A 20,959-nucleotide genomic window follows, 5' to 3' on the forward strand; every position below is an offset into this window, starting at 1 on the left:
ATTGACAAATAAGAACATTTGGGGATCCTCGGTCACCGAGAGACTACCACTACTATTACCATTTTAAGGAATTCCTTTTCTATTTGGACTCTAGTGTGGAATCCTCCAATAATACCCTGTTGCCTCTCAGGTAAAATTTAATTCCTGGTCACCTTTTAAAGCCTTTCACAACCCAGCTCCAACCTATCTTTCCAGCTCCTCAGATTTCACTTCCCCTTCTGCAATTAACAATCCTGAGTTGGCTCTTTGTCCCTCAACACAACACTACTTCTCCCATCTTTGCTTTTGCACTAACCATCCCTCATCCCTAGAATCACTTTTAACTTACTTCTGCGGCATGGTGTCTTTCTCTTCCTGAAGGAAGACACAGCTCAGGCATCACCACCTATTCCTGATTTCCTCTTCCTCTTTACTGCTAGCATACTACACCCCTAACAATTTGCTAGTTAATTACTTTGTGTTTATTTGTATTTATTTTCTACTCTATATATACTCATACTCCTTGTCACCCCCCTCACTAGAATGTGAGCTCCTTATGAATAGGGATTATATAGACATAATATGTGTATATGCATATACATATACCTACATACACAGTATCTATTTATAGTTTTATATATTAGCAGCTAAATGGTACAGTGGTTAGAAAATCCTGGACTCAAAATATAAAAGACAAGAATTTCAGATCCTGTCATAGACACTTACTAGCTGTGACCCTTGGCAAGTCACTTACAGTCTTTTTGTCTCAGTTTGCAAAAGGGAGTCGATGATAAATCATTTATCTTCCAGTATTGTTGTATGAATCAAATAAGAAAATATTGCAAAGGATAGAGCACAGAGTCCAGAGTCAAAAAGACCCAAGTTCAAATCTGGCCTCAGACAACTAACTAGTTTTGTGACCCTGAGCAAGTCATTTAACGTTGTTTGCTTTAATTTCCTCATCTGTAAAATGAACTGGAGAAGGAAATGGCAAACTACTCTAGTATCTCTGCCAAGAAAACCCCCAAAAGGAGTCACAAACAGTCAGACACAGACTGAAAGGGAAAAAAAGACCATGAATTACCTTGTTATTAGAGGAGAACCTTTAAAATGATGTTTTATCTCCAAATCAAAAAAATATTATAGTTAACAAACAGTAAGCAGAATAGGAGTTTGTACTTCTCACATCCTTCAGTCAATTGTATGACAATGAAGATGTAACCTACTATAGAAAAAAACTTTTTCCTTCTTATAACTTCATAAATACATCCTTGATGTGTTTATAGGTTATTCTCATGAAGATTTCATAGATGTATTAATGATTTTCTTGATTACCTTTATCAGTAATAATAATGCTCATAAGTCTTTATAAGTGTTTTATATCCTCCTTTCTTTCATATGTCTTGACAATCAGTTTTTCAATATTGTCAAAGTGTGTCATCACCAAGACAGACCTTCTCAGTGTGTTTATGGTTTGGTGCTAATGTTCTTTACATTTTTAGGGTCTTTCCTGATATGTCTGCTTCCTCATAACAACACTTCAGAGAGTGGGATATTAAAAGCTAAATGGAACTTGACTCCCATTAAAAAAGAAAATAATTTGTTATAAAAATCTTGGCAGATCTTTTCCATTTTTATCTCTTTCTTGTCCCTCCAGTTTCATCCTTAAATGTTCTCAAATTGAACAAGCTTGTTGTTTCCATTTTTTTTTGTTCTTTGAATCTCTTTCAACAACAAGAAATGTATGGTGAATCCCTAGGATAATTTAATAGACTGCTACTAATATTATTTTAGATTTATTCATTAAATGCTTAAAATAACTGGTAAAAACTTTTGTCCAGAAGAACTCCAAATTAAAAATTTCAATCTACCTCTTATTATGAAAACTATTAATATAACTTAAAACTAGTTATAAAAATAAATGCATATTTTATATAGGACATTCTGCTTCTACAAGACTTCATATTTAATTTCTTTTCCAAATTTTGTTGAAGATAAATAATTTTAATGACAACTTAGAAGATGTTTAATATAGCATAATAATGACATGTAAACTTAATTTCAGTGTTAGACTTTTTTATTTAAACAAAATTTTTCAATATTTGCTTCAACACTGGGAGAACAGTGAACTGATGCAGCAGAACCAGAAGAACATTGTATACAGAAAGTAAAACATTGTGGAACAATCCAATGTAATGGACTTTGCTACTAGTAGCAGTGCAACAAACCAATATACTCCTGAAGGACTTATGTAAAAGAGTGCTATCCCACATTGAGAGAAAGAACTATGGGAGTATGCAAAAGCAAAGCATATGACATCACTTGTCACGTGTATATATGGGTGTGTGATTTGGGGTTTAGACTTTTAAAAAATCGCTCTATAGCATAAATGAATAATATAAAAAATATCAATAATATCAATAAACAGGTATCAAGTGACAATATTTGTACAACCCAGTGAAATTGCTTGTTGGCTCTGGGAGAGGTGAGGTAAGAGGGAAGGGAAAGAAAATGAATTATGTAAACATTGGGAAAAAAAGCTTTAACAAATAAATAAATTTAAAATATATATGTTTGCTTCACCACCAGAAACAGTTTTAAATTTGATTCCATATCAAGTTTATTTCTGTATTCAAATTTAAAACAAAGGCAAAGTGATAATACTTGCTCACAAATACATGATAGAAAATGATAGAAAAATTTTATGACCTTTCTTTCTGAGAAATGGAAATTCATTTTTCATTTTAGCCACCTAATCAGTCAGCAAAAGGGAATAGCTAATTACATATCCTAAATAACTTATTACCACACCCTCTGTCTATGTATACTTCTAATTACTATGATAATGATAACAATTTTTAAGAGTTATAGATGTCTTTTCATATAGGAATATAAACAATTTGACCTTACTGAAATCCTTAAATTTCTTTTCTTTCTTATTTACCTTTTTATGCTTCTGTTGAATTTTGTTTTTGGATATCAGATTTTCTGTTTAAGTCTGATCTTTTCTTCAGGAATGCTTAGAAATCTTCTATTTTATTAAATAACTATTCTCTGAAAATATAATCCATTTTAATGGGTAAGTGATTCTTGGTTGTAAACCTAGTTTCCTTGCTTTCCAGAATATCATATTCCAAGCCTTCTGGTTCTTCATTGGGGAAGCTTCCATATCCTGTATAATCCTGACTGAGGCTCCATGATATTTGAAATGTATCTTTCTGGATGTTTACAGTATTTTCTCCTTGGCCTGGGAGCTCTTGAACTTGGCAATAACATTCCTGGGAGTTGTCGTTTGGGGATTTATTGCAGGAGATGATCTGTGAATTCTTTCCATTTCTTTTTTTACCCTCTTGTTCAAGAATATCAGGGCAGTTTTCTTGGATAATTTCTCATAATATGATATCTAGGCCCCCTTTTTTTTTTTTTTGATAATGACTTTCAGGTAGTCCAGTGATTCTTAAATTGTCTCTTCTGGATCTGTTTTCCAGGTCAGCTTTTCAATGGTATATTTCTTATTTTCTTCTATTTTATCATATTTTTTATTTTGTTTTATTGTTTCTTGATGTCTTATGAAATAATTAACTTCTGTTAGCCCAATTCTAATTTTTAAAGAATGAATTTCTTCCATGACCTTTTGATCTTCCTTTTTCATTTGGTCCATTCTACTTTTCATAGAACTCTTTTCTTCACTTTTTTTTTTTGCTTTTTCCAGTAGGCCAATTCCGTTTTTTAAGCTATTTTCTTTTTTTGTGTTACTTTTATTTTCTTTTTCCCATTTTTCTTTGACCAGTCTTATTTGATTTTTTAATTCCTTTTTGAGTTCTTCCAGCACTTGAGACCAATTTCTGTTTTTCTTTGAAGTTTTACATGTGGTTGCTTAGATCGCTATTGTCCCCTATTGGCTCTGTGTTTCATTCTTTGTCTCCATAGAAATTTTCTGGGGTTAGATGTATCTTTTTCTGTTGACTCATTTTCCCAGCTTTTTTTTTTTTTGCCTGTGGACTGGGAATTCTGAAAGTTGCTGGTTCTGTCCCCTCTGCTGATGGCTTCCTGTCAGCTATTTTACCCTGGAGATATGTCTTCACCATAGCAGCTCTGACTTGAAAGATCCAAGTGCTATGGATTTCTGGGTCTCACTACAGGGGTGGTGCCAAGGCCTAAGACTTCAAGGGGTGGGATGGGGTGTGTGGTACTCTGTTGCTTGTGTAGTCAAGGCCCTAGGATCCCAAAGTTGACCTATCTCCAGTCTTGGAACCTGACACAGTGGGTGGGGGTTGGGATGGGGGTCAGCTACATTCCTCTGTGTGCAGTTTTGCTTCTAGTTCCCCCTTACTCTGTGAAAATTGACTCTCTCTGCTTACCTTTCAAGTTGTATTCAGCAGGAGTATCCCCTCACTCCATCTTGGAGTTTATGGTTCCTGGTTCATCTTGGTTTATGATTCCTGTGGTTTTGAAGCACTTTTTAAAGATTGGTTTGGAAGAATTGTCAGAGTTGACAATTACTGCTACTAAGCCACATCTTTCAATAACTAGTTACAGTATAAAATAGTTTTCTACTAATAACAAATGCTATATGTTGATTTGAAGATGACTTGTGTACATGATGTTAAAATTAAAATTAATATATCTACCAGTTATTATTTTTCATAAAGTTTATTAATAGAAAAGGTAAATAAGAACAGAGTTAAATCTCATCCTTACTCTTAAGTTCTCAGACCACGTTGCCTAGTCTGCAAGCATTTTCTGCTCTCCTCCTCACCTGTCTCTCTCTGCCAGCCATCCATCCCAAAAAGCCCTGGTGATTTCCTGCCCCCTTTCTTTTATTGACATACAGGACGTTCACAGACACAAACTCTGGCAAGGGGAGAATGTAGATCAATCAGTTGGCCCTCCAGGAGGGGGAGGGAATGAACTTTCTTGACACAATGCCCAACAATCATAGTTTTCGAACAGCTAGACATATGCTCTTCAGAGAATGAAAACATCTGGATCATGTGGTTGTACAATTGATAAAGTACAATTGTAGGGAAACAGAGGAATGAAGGCATACTCTAGTGTGGTGCATAGAACTCACAGAATGATGTTCATGTGCATCTGAGCATCCATTGGGAATGATTTATGTTCCAAAAATCAAATTCTTATGACTGTTTAGAAACCTTGATAATAGATTGAGAAACTGCATGAATGCATCATAACTAGTCAGAAGAGGTCAGAGCTTGATGTAATTGCCATGAGAACTACAAAAATCACTGTACACACATTTTTGACAATTTTTAATCACTGTAGAAACAAAGCTATCATTCTTCAAATATGCATATGCTTATTATCACAGAGGAAAATATATTTTCAATATAATTGCCAATCATTTACTGTTTAAAGCATTATTGAAGAATTTCTAGCATGAGTTCCTTGGAACATCATTGTGCACAAACATCTCATTTCATCTAATTGATTTCTTACCAAGCTTTTTTGTAAAAGTGTTCTCATTCCACCACTTCTCACTTTTATGTGAAATGATATTGCTCACAACCTTCTACCTTCCTCTTCCACAAGATTTTACAAATGAGTGCCTATTCTAAAGTGATATTGCTCTTGGTTTGCATCTCTTCTTGGTAAAAAAAAAATCAAAGGTTTTTCTGGTTAAAGTAGATTCTAAACTCATTTGGTCTCTCTTTGTGGTAGTCAATTTTTGTTCATTTCCCATTTTTCAGTATCAATATCTTTTTTATTTTATTTATTTATTTTGTTTCTACATTTCCTAATGTGTCTTCTGTTCTTCTTAGAGAGCCATCCTTAATGTAAATGCCAAAACTGTAAAGGATAAATTTAGTTTTGACTTAAATTCTAAATAATTGGTCGCCATGGGAAATTCCCAAATATGAAAATACCCAAGTCAGCTGGGATTTCTGGAGATTTTAATTAATAAAGAGAGAAGGAATTAAGGGAAGGAGAGAGAGAAAGAGAGAGAGAGAATTAATTTGAACTGCTTTGTCTCAAGCTGAGCCAAGCAATAATAAAAGGGCCTAGGCCAAAATGGCCTAGGCCTGAGCCTAAGGGAGAGCAAGTCTTTATCACTCACCACAAGATCGTCTCCAAGCTGGGTTCTTCCACTCTGAACTGAAATTATTCTCCAAACTGAATTCAATTGTGAACTCAATTCAATTCTCCCTGAATTGTTCCTTTACCTCCTTTTAAAGAGATTTTTCTCTTATGTCACCTCCCCTAAATTTTCACATCTACCAATCACAGTAGACACTTTTTTCCAAGACTGCCCATTCTTAGTTTTCACCTTCTTTGGTTTTTACCTTCTCTGGTTAGATTAAATCTTCTGAGTACTTCACACCTCTTTGTTAAACTTGCCTTTTGTAAGTTATTTGACCTTTTAGTACTAATTTAACCTTTACAGGTGCTTAACACCTTTTTATATTAGATCTAAAAATAGACCTAGCTTAAGGTTCTAGCTTTACTATAAGGTATGAGTTGGGGACTTTCATTGTTCAATCAGGAGTTTACAACTTTATCTTCCCCTAAGGCACTGTCTGAGTGGGGTGGAGTAATTTAAAAGTTCCCAATACATTCCTGATCAAGTATCTATATTGTTGTAATAAGAGAATACCTAAAACCAAATCTTCTAAAGTAGAGTCTGAGTAGTTTTTAAGATTTACATTAATAAAAAGAATAAACAAGAGGGAAAATTCTATAAAACTAACCAACTCATTAAAAAAAAAATCTGACATTAATTGTTTTGTTTCATATCCATAATCCCCACCTCTGGAAAGAAGGGAGGTATTTACTTATTTATTTTCTTTGGGGCCAAGCTTGGTCTCTATAATTCTAAGGCATTCCATTTTTATTATTTTGTTGGGTTTTTCCATTTAAATTAAACAACAGCTTTAAATAATAATCAGCTTGGAGTCATTTTAATTGTATACCACTTGATTACAAGGTAGCATATATTATGGTAAGAGAACTAGGCTTGGAATAAGAGATCTGGATTTGAAAATAAGTTCTAGCAATTACTAGTTATGTGGCAATAAAAAATTATGAAACCTCTGACTTCCATTTCCTCATCTGTAAAATGGGGATAATAAATGTAGTATTTCACAGGATTATAGTGTGGATCAATTAAGATGATATATTAAGTGCTTTGTAAACATTAAAGTGCTATGTCAGTATCAACTATTATTACCATCTCATTTTTATTCTAACTTGGTATTGATTTTAATTTTTACTCTAATAAAAATCAGTGCTCTGACATCCATGAATAGATGATTTGTAAGTGACTCTTCCCTGTAAGTAATCAGTCATTTCCCAGCTTGTCATTTATACTTTGTGATATCTTGACCCTTCCAACTCTCTTCTTCCCTTTCTTAAAGAAAGTGTCCATGATCTATAACCACAAGGTTTATAATCTCTTGGTCTACAAGCTTTTGTCCTCTTATCTCTATTAATCCTATGTTATTTTTTCCAACATATATTTTGCAGATCTCCCAATGCTCACTTATTTAAGTCATTCACTATTAAAGTTTATGGAATTTGTTATGAGATGCCTTATAAGATTCTTTGTAAATTCCTCTCCTTCTTCAACTTATGCAACAAGACTTCATTATCTTCTTAGTGGACTTTTTTCTTTAACCCATACCTTCTGTCTTAGAATCAATATTATATATTGGTTACAAGGCAGAAGAGCAGTAAAGGCTAGGCAATGGGAGTTAAGTGACCTTCTCAGGGTCACCTAGCTAGGAAATATCTTAGACCAGATTTGAATCTAGGACTTCCCATTTCTAGGCCTGAATCTCAATCTACTGAGCCACCCAGCTGCCCCCTGTACTTTTTTTTGAAAACTATGATCTTGAACATTGATAAAAGATGAATACTAAATGAAGTCTTTTTTTATTTCGTTTAAATGCCCAACAAAGCCAATTTCTTTTCTTGTCTCTGAGGAAAACATATGAGCATCCTTCTTTTTAGCTACAACCTTTGGTTCTTCATTTAAGTTTTAGTAAAAATATCTATATTTATATGGTTTGATTCCTCCAGTAGTAAGTCCACTCACTGGTCACTGGACAAGCAATCTCATAACAGTTGAGTTAATGTTCTTAGTGTAAAAACTGTTTGAATATTTCTACACTCCACCCTCTTTTCCTCTTCTACTTTGTAGAACAGGGGTCCCCAAACTATAGCCCACAGGCCACATGTGGCCCCCTGAGGCCATTTATCCAGCCCCACCACACTTCCAGAAGGGGCACCTCTTTCATTGGTGGTCAGTGAGAGGAGCACAGGTTGCATCCTGTGCTCCTGGAGTACTGTATGTGGCGACATTGCTACTTCTGGTGACATAATCCTTTGCGTGGCACCTTGTTCTGAATGAGAATGAGGCACCACGCAAAGGATTATGTGGCTGCACAATGGAAGATGTCAGCATGGTAAGTGGCAATCTGGGGGAGGGGATTCCACACTGTGTATACTGCTGCCCAGTATAGTGGTGGTGGTGATGGGCCTATGTAAGATTTGACAGAATCCCAATGTATTTGTTCATAGTTTTTTGTATAGTCCAGCCCTCCAACTGTCTGAGGGACAGTGAACTGGCCCCTTCTGTAAAAAGTTTGGGGACCCCTGCTGTAGAAGCTGAGAAACATAAGACTAAGAACAAATTGTATATGGGTTAAGATCAAAGAATTCATCACCTTGTGGCCAGCATGGTGATAGTGGTAATGAGATTTTTTGCATTCAGCTGGGGTGTTCCTCAAAAACACATGTAGTCTGTCACTAGAACTGTATTCAGAATAATTCCAGCATGCCAAAATCTGTTAGAGCTTGGATTCCATTGGTATAGCCTTTGAAAACTCTAGCTCTCATGAGGTTAAAGCTAGGCTTTTATGGAGTATCAGTAAGTTATCATTATTATACATGAAGCAAGAAAACCTTATTCATTCCCATTCTGCACTGTCCCTTAAACACCTAGATACTAGTCTTTTTTGTTTAACGTTCTCTTAATTAAAAGAGACCAGAACCTCTTTCTTCATGCCTTCTATTTTCTCATTCCCTTTGTAGTTAAGAATGTTAAATCTAGTCTTAGGTGCATTATTTTGTTTCCATTTTGTTGGCCCTTTGTGTGTATTTTGTACTTTATATGATGAACAAGAAACCAAATTGCAGACAGTTCTCACTTTACATAAAATTCACATAATGCATATTTAACTTTAGAAAAGAATTGCAAAAGAAATCCATATTGCAAAAAACACCTATGTTAACTTTACTGTACAGTACTGGACTCTCTCTGTTCCAGACCCTTCCACAACCCTCCGTCCCCCAGCAAACAAAAAAAAAAAAAAAAACCCAAAACCAAAAAACCTTCAAGTAAAATACAGAAGAATGGATATTGCTGCCTGGTGTTTGGGCTTGGCCTGAGACCTCGAAGACCAGAAAGGAGATCTTTCTCTCCCTTCACTCCTGCTGTGTCTGTCTTCAATCCCTCTGTGCTGGAGCATTGCACATCTGTCTGGCCCCACTTCTGTAGCCTGTCCTCTCTTATTGTGTGTCACATGTCCATTCCCCAAACCCCCTTGGCTTCCTCCTCATATGTTCATCCTCCTCTGTCACCAGTTCCACATATCCTTGAACCATGTACCATCTCTCTTCAGTTACTGGGCAAATTCTCATTTCATAAAAAACACATTATATAGAAATCTGAGGAATGGCCTACTTACTTAAAGTAAGAACTGTCTGAATATATACAATTTGGTGGCATAATGATTATTCAAGAATGTTAAAAGAATTTCCCCATTCTTGTTTGGCATTGTTTCCCCTGATATAACATTGAGACATTCCAGTGAGATTCAGTGGTCTGGGCACATTATTCGATTCATGATGCATTTTATTGGCATGCTTGCACATTTTGTGTATGAAATTTAAGAGCCAAATAAACATTTGTGGCCCATTCATTTGACTTTCATATTTACTTTGTATCCTAGAATTAGAGGATCAGCCTAGTACTTTAATTCATTGCTCACAAATGAACCCCAAAAGTTTACAAATATTTTTCCCCAATCTGCCTCCCCCAAGAGGAATAAAACATATGGAACCAGCCTTCTATGCTGCTTATCTAGAATAAATCCTTTCCCCAACAACTGGCAGTTTGTAAGGCTAATTGCTTCAGGTCTGCAGATTTCAAAGTCATCTCACTAAGGTCTGTTGCTCTACCAAAGCCCCTTTGTTGCTGAGTGTTGATTTAAGAAACTCCTGTTATCAAGGAGCAAGAAGATGCCTCTGAAGAGGCAGAAGTGTCTGTTTCTAAGGAGTCCTACATGTAGACATTTTTCTCCTGAATTTTTGGTACAAACCTAGCCTATAGCTGATTAGTCTTATAAATAGTATACTTTTAATAAATATTTACTGAATTGAATTCTAAGTGTTTACCTGCCCATTTGTCAAGTACATAATCATTTGTTCTTGGCCAGTGATGCCATGAAGGTAGATGCATGAAGGTAATTTATTTTACTCTGAAAGGTGAATTATTAAATATGGTATGCTACCTGGAAAACTCATGCCCAGAGTCCCATTGATTATTATTTAATAAAACTTTCTATCTATGCCAAATGTTTGCAAACAGTATTTTAAGGTTTATTCAATTCTTTCCTTTTCATTACTGAGTAATAATTTTATATTGTCTCCCTGAACAAATGGAATAAAAGAAGTAGTTATAACAAAACCACCAAGGGAGTGGTAGATATGTACTAAGTCCCTAATATGTTTTAAAAGATCAAATGAAAAAAATAATTAAAACCACATATTCAGAGAGCTTGTCTATGTTCCCACACCTCTGTCATGTTTCTATTAACTACTTCATTTCCAAGAATCTTCTTAGAGACCTTGGGACAGCAGATGAATTCAGATCTTTAGTGCCAAAGTTTCTTTTCTCAGGCAGCATTCATGCAGAGACTGGAGTGTGAGAGGAGGGGGGAGAGACTAAAAGACAAATCAAGGGAAACAAAGACTCACATTTTCATCTAAATTATCGATGTGAATTGGATATAAAAACCTTGACAGGAAGTCTGTTGCTTATCAAGATTACTCTTGCCTTCTCTTTTAGGAATTTAGTAACCTGTTTTCCATCTGGATTGATCATTTTGAAAATGTATCCCTAATTCTGCATCAGTCAGACATACTGACTTTGGTCTTTGTATGAACCACCTATGCTATTATTGTCCCCTCTAGAGATAGTATTTATTCTCTGAACTCATAAATATATAATTTTTAATGAAAATAAGCAATTAACAGTGATTTGGTTTAGATCAAATGATGATAACTATATAGTTAGACATAGTAACTTAGTAGTATCACCCATTAACTAGAATCACATGGGTAGCCAGAACTTGCCAGTTTCATTCCAGGCTTAATTTGAATTTTTTGCTTTAATGTTGTGGTCTTTCTCACAGCTCCAACATGTCTTCTCATTTAGAAATTGACCCAGATCAGACTGAATCTCCCTAGAAAATTTCAGACTAGGGATAATCTATTGCCAGATTAGGATGCCTAATTTCTTTTGAAACCACCAATCTCCCAAATCATTCTAGAAATTTTGGTTTGAGGAGGTAGGGAACTAAAGATGCATCTGGTCACCTCCTTCAATCTGATTTTACCAAGAAGGTCATAAGAAAGAAGGAAATAATGGATCTATTTTAGTGGGGGGTGGGGAGGACCTAGTGGTTCGAGATTTTGAATGGAAAAATATTTTTAATTATGTGGAAAAAATAGAAGACAATACAAAGGTACCAAGAATCCAGTCAAAAGTGAACTAACTGGGGGCAGATAACTAGTATAGAGGATAGGTCACCAGGACTAGTAGGTCCTGGGTTCAAATATGGCCTCAGACATTCCTCAGTTTTGTGACTCTGGGCAAGTCATTTAAACATGTTTGCCTAACCCTTACCACTCATCTGTCTTAGAATTGATACTAAGACAGAAGGTATGGGTTTTTTTAAAAAAAGTGAACTGTCAGTTTGAGTACAAACCCCCTTCCTTGGAAAAATTCCGACACAGGAACTCTTAAGTGATGTAGTGTTGACAACAGAGTTCAAAAGATCAGCACAGTGCAATGTGTCATTAAAGTCATATCCAGAATCCTTCCACACCAAGGAAAGAAATGTATTTCATTTTAATCATCTGACTTCCCTTTGGTTCTCTGAGCCCAATGGTTGTGATCCTCGTCCTTTCTCTGCTTCTCTTTTTCCTATCTCCTCTCCCCTATCCTGTTCCTTCCTGGTCACAGCCTCCTGGACTACAGAGCCTAGCAAACTCCTCACTTGACGACACAGCCAAGAAAACCCCTGACAGGCAGACTGGCTTCTTTTCTAGTTGGGCATTAGTAAAGCAGCAACCATGCCATTAAAAAATGAACATCATGAACTCAAAGGTGCTTTGGCTGATGCCTTTCTGTGTAGTGTTTTATTATTAGGAAAATGTTCCATTAGTTTAAAATCCCTTTGTTGATGTCTTAAGAGAAATGTCTTGAGACACAAGTCTGCCATTTAATCCCTGACCAAGCCAGCCAGTACGCCAGTGAGGTGGAGTTTGGCTATAGTTTTTCCCCTAAAATCTCCCCCATAACCCCCTTAGATCCTGAGAGCTAGAGGGTTTTTCTTTTCCTCCTACAAGTGGCAACCCGAATCCCAAGTTGAAAGTGAATCTTTGCCCTTGGCCCCACTCCAGCATTCCTCTCTCTAAGCGAATAGGGATTTGGAATGTCAGAAAATAGCAAAAGGGAGGGGAAAAGATGTGTGTGTGTGTGTGTGTGTGTGTGTGTGTGTGTGTGTGTGTGTGTGTGTGTGTGTGTGTGTGTGTGTGTGTGTTTATATGTGAAAGCAGCTCCGGCTGGAAGGACTAAGAGAAACTTAACTTCCTTGGGGCGGCCTCTTTTTTTTTGGTAAAATCTTGGTTCCTTATTTGTACTTTTTTGGGTTTCTTCACGTTGCCCAGCCTGAGCTTGTCACAGCAGCTCCATGTACTTTTGGAGTCCAAGGGAGTTTCTCTTCCCTCTGGAAAAAGCGACAATAGTTGTTCCCCAGATTTCTCTTCGGCAAGGACAGAGGCTGTTCTGCTGTGCTTTCATCTAGGCTCTTTGGGAGCCTAGGTCAGGCTTTATTAAAGGGCGAGCATCTTAAAGCCTCATTAAGAACTATCCTTTTGTGGAAGATCAAGGAACCACCCCTGGGCACAGGGAGGTGTCTCAGCACAGTATCCTACACCATAAAGGTACCTGCCGGTCCTGGACACCCGTGGTCAAAGCTAAATTGGAAGCATTGATGGAGCACAGTTTACAGACTCTGCCTAGCTGTCGACTGGTTCAGAGCTCAAGACTATAATTACCAGGCAGTTTGCATCCTTTATTTAGTTGTATCAGAAGGAGGGGTTTTGGAAGGGCAGCTCCCAGGGCTGATTTCCCAGCCTTGAGTGAAGATTGAAAAGGTTGGGTGTCTCTCCAAATCCTGAGGAACTATGTCTTCCTTATATACTCGAAGCAAAGAGTTCACCAGAAATAGGAAGTCTCAGTCTGATTCTCCTCCGGCATCTCCCTCCCCAATTGCCAAGACACTCCGAGTAAGCAGCATTTTTATTTACTGTATGTTCATAGTTGTATCAGAAGTGGAGTATATGTATGTGTGTGCTTGTTTGTGCTTGTTTTCTCTCCAGAAATTAGAATTTCCAGGGCACATGAAGTCAATAGGGAAGGAAAAAAACAACTGGTTGACTTTGTAAATAAAGTCCCTATTAGCTTCTCTTCAAGAAGTTATAGTTCAAAATATTTAATAAAGTCCTAAGTAAAAGCAGGTTTTAGCTACATCAGAATTCAAGTACTATCTTGTACCTTTTCATGATTTGTTTAGCAGCAGGATTGTTAATCACTTGTCACTGTATTTTGTGAGACATTTACATTTTCCTTAGTTTTGTCTTTTCTGAATATTATGTGGAAGAGAACATGTTCCAGGAGAGGTCTCCAAATGGAAAGGAAGCTGAACCTTTTCTGATTATGAAATTAATAATTAAGAGTGTGTGAGAGAGAGAGACAGAGAAGAGAAGTGAGCTATGGGACTCTAACTTTGATCCTCAACCTACCAAGAATCAGTCTCTAGAAGGTTTTTATACTAAAATAGACCCTTAGGCAGAGGCAAGGCAGCTTGGAAAAGTAGTCTATCTAAAGTTTAGTAGTGACTGACATCCCAAAGAAATGCACATTAATATGACTTTACATTTTCTTCTGGATGTTACTATTAAAATAAATCATACTTTAGGATTTGTAGCTAATTTAGGAGTTTCCAATTCCAACAAATTAAAAAACTACTAATTATCCTAAGAGATATAAAACTGTGGTGAACTTTAGAGGCAGTAGTAATCCTTTCTTTAAAGAACTAACTTGACTTACATCAGAAGAAGAAAGGGAAAGGTCATTGTTTCTTTCTTTTGGAATCTCTAGGGAAATTGATTGATCTGTGAGTAGCAAGAAGAATTCACCATGGCCTATTACTTTTGAAATGTTTACCAAGCATCATTTATTTTCTGTTTCATTTCCTATAATACAGTATTGCGTGTACAGTAGAATTTTATATAAGGGACATTGGTCTTTGATCCCATCTTGATGCTTAGTTACTAAAATAGCAAAAGAACCCATTTGTATAAGTCAGTCTCACCCATATTGCTGAACTGTAGTATATACAGGGAGCCCCAATAGTTTTGATGCAGTTGTAAACTTTAAAAGCTTAAAGTGCTTGCCAGTCCTGGGCACCCGTGGGCTGATTTGGAAGCATTGATGGAATGAAGCTTCCAGGCTCTGCCTAGCTGTGGACTAGCCCTCTAAGCTTTAATGGCATAAAACTCTACTAAGACTTTTGGGATACCTTGTACTTGGAAATATTATAATGAAGTTCCAGTGTAGAAAATTGCTTTGATTGAATCCGAGATATTTCTCGATAGTATTAGTTTATTCTCTACTTTCTGAAGGAGACAAAGAATACTTGGGCATATTTGGTATAGCTACTGCTTGCTAATCACAAAACATCTAATACCCTTTTTAAAGAAAAATAATGATCACTTTTATCCCCTTTACAATTCTAAAGGTTATTAGCACATATTGATTCTCCATTAGATGCAAACCTTCCTTTTACCTACTGCCACCATTATCTTTTTCGGACATCTTTTTAGGTGGCGTGAATAGTGGTAGAAAAAATTAAAAGTAGTGCATTATAAAAACCATAACAATTGATAGGTTTGCTAAAAATGTATTATTACTCCTGATCCCCACTTCTGATAGTTAATAGCGGCTATGGCGAACCACAGAAATAGCAATGTACTATAATAAGTTTTTTATGGCCAATGTTGCTTTAGACTAGGTAAGAATTTTTTTTTCCTACCCCTTATCTTCTGTGTTCATTGTTTATTTTTGTCTGATTAAGTGAAAGGTTTGCAAGATTAGGGCTATTGAAAATAAATGTTTATCAAAGACTAGTTAGAAGATCAGGATTTCACTATTTAGGTTCCTTAGTAGGCTTGGATCATCCCACCCCACGTCTAGGACTTTCAGCTTGTAAGAACAAAGATATTCTACAAATGCAAGCACTTTTTTTGGTTATTCCTGTGCTTATGTTGCCTGCTGCTACCATAGAGGTGCCATGAGTAGCCTAGCATAGAGTTACAGAAGTTAGTACATTAGCAATATTGTACAAGCACCACCGCAGGGACTAAACAAACTTAGCACACTGATATAAACGGTGAATTTATCAGAGGCAACAAAGTAAAGCTATAAAATCAGTCACAAATGGGCAGTAAAACATTTACATCATATGTAGGTCAAGGTTAAATTCATTTTAAGGGTGAAGGTGGAAAGTAAAAGCTTCAGAGTTGGCCATGGGAGTTCAAAGCCCAGACAATGTGAGAAGCTCTGGAAGCTAGAGCTGAGGGTTTCAGGGAAGGCCTGGATTTACAGCCCAAGGGCAGTGTTTGGACCCTCTGTTTGTCACCAAATGGGTCAAGGGGACTAACACATCCAGGTTGAACTTTATAAGATTCACATGAGATTCCCACCTGTATTCCTCAGTCTACAAATTCCAAAGACTGAATTTTAGAGAGTTCATAGTAGAGGTGTATTATTCTGAAGGTGAATTCATCAGTTTTTAGGATCAAAACATAGACAGAGTCCCTCATTAGTGTCATCCAAAGCCTGTAGTAAATATTCTATTCCAGCTTAGTCATTGTATAGAAAGAGGTAAATGAGTATACCCCCTGCATATTCGAATATGAGAGAAATAAAGAACTTATGATATTGACATTCCTGACTGTGTTTTCCGGTTAATATTAGTTAAACTTTCTTAAGTTGTTTTTCAAAGTCCCTTATACTCAAAGGAAAAGCTTCTTTCCTTATAAGGAAAATATTTTGAAAGAGAATTAGAAAACAATGTACATTCACATAGCCAATATTTTAATACATTTTTCAGAATAACTGTAACTTAAACTACAAAAGATTTTATTTTGAACTTTAAATAATAAAATCATAAACAAACCAAGGGCAGAAACAATGTGGGTGACATTAAAACTAGCATTAGGTCAGTACCTTAGAAACAGAGGCTGCCTTTTCTTTCTTTGTAAAATCCCTTGAAGTATCTAACATTTTATACAAAGATATAGAAATGCTGGGTACTTTGTGTTTTTGATTGATATTCTAGTGTTGGTCTCCAGTAATCATAGTTTTCTACCAATTCTTTTAAACTGTGTCCAGGTGGCCCTCAATCTAGGGATGGCAGTTTCTTAGGTTTCTATTTGGGGGGGTGGGGGAGGAGATGGGGATGGGGCAGAGATAAGGATGGGGGAAGGATAAAGTTTGATTTTATCTTAGAGCTGTTGCAAAGAGTAGCCCAGAAAATCAGAATGGATTTAAGATTCTTTGCAAATTTCTGTGCAAAAACATACAAGATAGTTGCTAATGAGAATTTGAAGGGGTAGCCTTATATTCTAAGTTCACTAACATGAAATTCACAAATATCAATATCGTTCTCGAAAATTGTGGGAAAAAATGGGCATTTAAAAGCTTTGCATAAGTTCTGAGTTTTCATTGTAAACTTATTTGTAGCAATAGGATTTGACCTGTATCTTAAAGCCAAGAGGAATGACATTTTTTCCTTTCAATTAAAATTGCTACCATTCATGGCCAATATTCTTAACAAAAAATGCCAAGATGTAGGTATCAGTGAGTGTCTTTTCCTGTTGTCATTCAGATGTTTTAATTGTGTCCAACTCTTCATGATTCCATTTGGGTTTTCCTTGGCAAAAATGGTAGAGTCATTTGCCATTTCCTTCTCCAGTGTATTTTATGTATAAGGAAACTGAGGTAAATAGGATGAAGTGATTTGCCCAGGGCCACACGTTCAAGAGTGCCCACGGCCAGGTTTGAACTCATGAAGAGAAATCTCCTTGACTCTCTTGGCCCCGAGTGCTATTCACTGTGCCATCTAGCTGTCCCCCTTCTTTTCATAAAAACCATAAAATTTCTAAAATGAGGAACCATGAATCATTTTGTGTTATTTTTGTAACCCTAAAGTCAACAAAAATATATTTGATAAACATTTGGGTGATAATTCCATGAGAACTCATCCATACTGAGGGACTTCAGTGTCACTAGATCCTAGCTATCATCTTTTCAGATGTTCAGTGTTGATGATCATTCTTTGAGCATGCAATATATCTCCCCTCTGGAAAACATAAAGCATTTCACAACTTATTATCTTATCCTTTGAACCTCTGAACATTATATCTGGGGCAACACTAATCTGGAATTCATTCCCCCCCCCCCCGCTTTATAATCTATTGTCATATGTGGAGAAACATTTGTCTGGTTGAATAAATGCTAATGAGGGATGCAATCTGTTAACCGTTTTCTCTCTAATTAAACCACTGTGGACCTCATTTTTAACTCCAGTCAAGAAAATTAAACATGCAATAACTCTTTAAACCAAGGACAGTTTCATAGGCAAGAATGATTTTGTAACTGCTAGCATTAACATCTGTCCATCAAATAACAAGCATTTATTTAAGTATCTACTATGTTCTGAGCATTATTCTATTCACCAGGGGTACAAAGACAAAATAGTCTCTGCCTTTAAGGAGATTATATTCTATTGCAGAAAGAGTATGTATTAATATATATGAGTAAATACAGAACATATACCAAGTAAGTACTCAGTACTTTAGAGTGGGGAGGAGGCACTAATATATGGTAAGATTCAGGGAAGACCTTATGTAGAAAGTGGCCTTTGAGCTGAGCTTTGAAGAAAGCTAGGGATTCTATGTGAAAATGAGGAAGAAAACATTCCAGGAAAGAGGGACAAAAAACACATAGTTCCATATAGAGCTGGACTAGGTAGAAGCCAAACTTATGTTCCATTGAGACACAGGAAAAGTTTATGAAGACAGCAGCTACTTCCCCAGAGTTTGGGTTGGGTTTTTTTTTCTTTCATGACAGGTTTAAGAGACCCTGTCCTTATTCCCTTTAAATGGGAGATCTCCTATAATTAAAAAAGCTTGGACCTTGTATGAGCTGCACTCTTTAAGGGAAAGAAAATCCTGCAGACACTTCCTTTCTTTGATCCTCTCTATCAAATTTAGAGTGATTTCCCAGTCTGGGGAAAAACAGAACTGTGTAAAAAGTGAGGTAGATGGAGCTTTCCTCTTTCCTCCAGTTATCATCAAGAAAAATCTTCCCTCTTAAAATCAGGTGAGATGGGATGATCAGGAAATCCTATGCCTTTTTGTTTCCTTGTTTCTTTAGTTATGTTAAGTATAACATATATGTCACATATTGCTTTAGTTATATGTTATAGAATGTAGTCATTTCTTTAGCTCTAGTTTTCAAAGTATAAACAAGTTATTAATTGTATCTATTCATGTGCATGTGTATAGCTTATTAGAAGAAACTTCAGGCTCAAAATCTTGAGTCCTGCTTTTTACTTAGGCACTATATGATCTTTTTGCTTATGTACAACTTGGAGAGCTATTAAGAAAATAAAATGTGAACATGATATGGAAATATTTCGAAAGAAGTAAACATGCTAGAAAAGAATTGTAAAAGATTACAATTACAACAAAAAAAATATACAGGCCAAGTATGTAGAGTGAGACACACACTTTTGGACACAGTCAATATGAGAATTTATTTTGCTTGACTGCATGTGTGTGTCTGTGTGTATGTGAGTGTATATATTTGTTAGAAAAGGGTTTTTTTTTCCTCAGTGGACTAGGAGCAAGGATATGCTGTAAAATGTTTAGCAATCAAACTGGAAGGAGCAGGGATATGTGTTTGACACAGTTTTAAGTTTAATCTGCACTGTAACATTTTCTCTATCACTTTATTAAACCGAGACAATCAACAACAAAAAAAAGCTCAAATTTCTAGTGTTTTCCTATTTATGAAGTATAAATGTTCACACTGAAAACTTAATGATGTTCTTCCAAGAGCTAGTTTTTATCTAGCTGGCTACAGCACACCCCTGGGTGAGGCTGAGAGGGAGAAAAATAAATGCTTGATAATTGAAAAAAGTAACAAAAAATGAAAACTCATCAAAAATTTTTTAAAAATCCTATTTCTTATCTATTCTAAATGCCAGTATCTTTCATTGGATTAACACAATTAAAAACAGATCTGCAGAATAGCTTTAAGACAAAAGGTTTAATGATCAGAGATGGCCTCTACAGAAGGACTCAACCCCTGCTCTTTGGCTGTGAATTTGACCTGTTCATTGCCTAGTGTTGGCTCCATAGCTCAGCCAGGAAACCCAGCAGTGTTCTTTAAAAGTTACAACACTCAGGTACCAGTAAAACAGCCAAAAAGTAGATACTAGATATATCAGATTGATTACTGTGTCAGGGAGCTTTCTAGCATTGCCATTGTTCTAGGAAATACCTTTTTTGATGTAAAAGCTATCATATCTTTCATTTTACAAGTTTTACCAAAGAATCTTCTAATTTTTAATTAGCATAGTCATAGCCAGGGATGGCCAGTTAGGCAATGCAGTATAATGTAGAATAATAGGACTGGGTGGGGTAAGGAAAATCTAAGTTCAAATCTGATCTCAGATATTAACAGTGTAATCCTGGACACGTCACTTAACCTCTTTGTCTCAGTTTCTTCATCTGTAAAATGAGCTGCAGAAGTAAATGACAAACCATATGACCTTTGCCAAGAAAACCCCAAATGGGGTCACAAGAGTGGGATATGATTGAAATGACTGAACAGCAATAGTTAAGGGAAACAATGCAGTTGAAGTCTGGTGGCTGTAGTCATGCACCTAGTGACTGATGGCTCTTCTTATGATGAACTTTACCCATTATATAGGATTATAAAAATGTATACCATTGCCATATTTGAACTAAAACTATTGTACAAAATCTCATATCTGCAATCTCCCTCACTCTAATGGTTTGCTTTTTTATATATATGTGAATATAAACTTGTTTGAAAGGCTTATGTGGTAGGAAAACAAATTCTCATTCTCTGGCCAAATGAGACAGTAGAGCTCTTGAATATTTATCCAAGGAAATAGGGAGAAAGAATTAACTAAACAAAATCTGAAAGTGATCCTAACATCTCATTCTGGCCATTTAGCCCTTGACCAAATCTTTTTCTCAAAATGCTAACAAATTGATTTGGGCCTCTGCTTCTAGAATTTCTAACAAGCATTTATTAAGTGCTTTTTAGGGCACTGTGCTCAGTACAAAGACTATAAGCACAAAATAAAATAAGTAAATAAAAAGGAAGAATCTCTTGATAGCCTTGCAAAAACCCTTATCTTGATAATTTTAGAATTAACTGAATTGTGGGCTATAATGTATTATTTTGAGTATTAAATCTAACTAGGAGCAGAATGTATATATGTCCATGTGTATGTTGTGATATCTTGGGAAAATCTAGTAAAGCAAACCTGTTTAAAATTTTTAT

General features: G+C 36.0%; 1 protein-coding gene across 6 annotated transcripts in view; it reads left to right on the forward strand.

Moving 5' to 3' along the window:
* Positions 1-20,959, forward strand: part of PPP1R12B (protein phosphatase 1 regulatory subunit 12B) — a 316,463-nt gene that overhangs the window by 252,260 nt on the left and 43,244 nt on the right. The window contains exon 1 of one of the 6 annotated variants that reach the window (XM_007481156.3): positions 12,877-13,578. The exons of the other annotated variants lie outside the window; for them this stretch is intronic. Coding sequence (XP_007481218.1) covers positions 13,477-13,578 — 102 coding nt within the window. The 5' untranslated portion in view covers positions 12,877-13,476. Of the gene's footprint in view, positions 1-12,876; positions 13,579-20,959 lie in introns of those variants that run through there. 6 annotated transcript variants of the gene reach the window in all.

This window comes from Monodelphis domestica, chromosome 2, assembly GCF_027887165.1.
Source record: "Monodelphis domestica isolate mMonDom1 chromosome 2, mMonDom1.pri, whole genome shotgun sequence".
Classification (NCBI taxonomy): Eukaryota; Metazoa; Chordata; class Mammalia; order Didelphimorphia; family Didelphidae; genus Monodelphis; species Monodelphis domestica.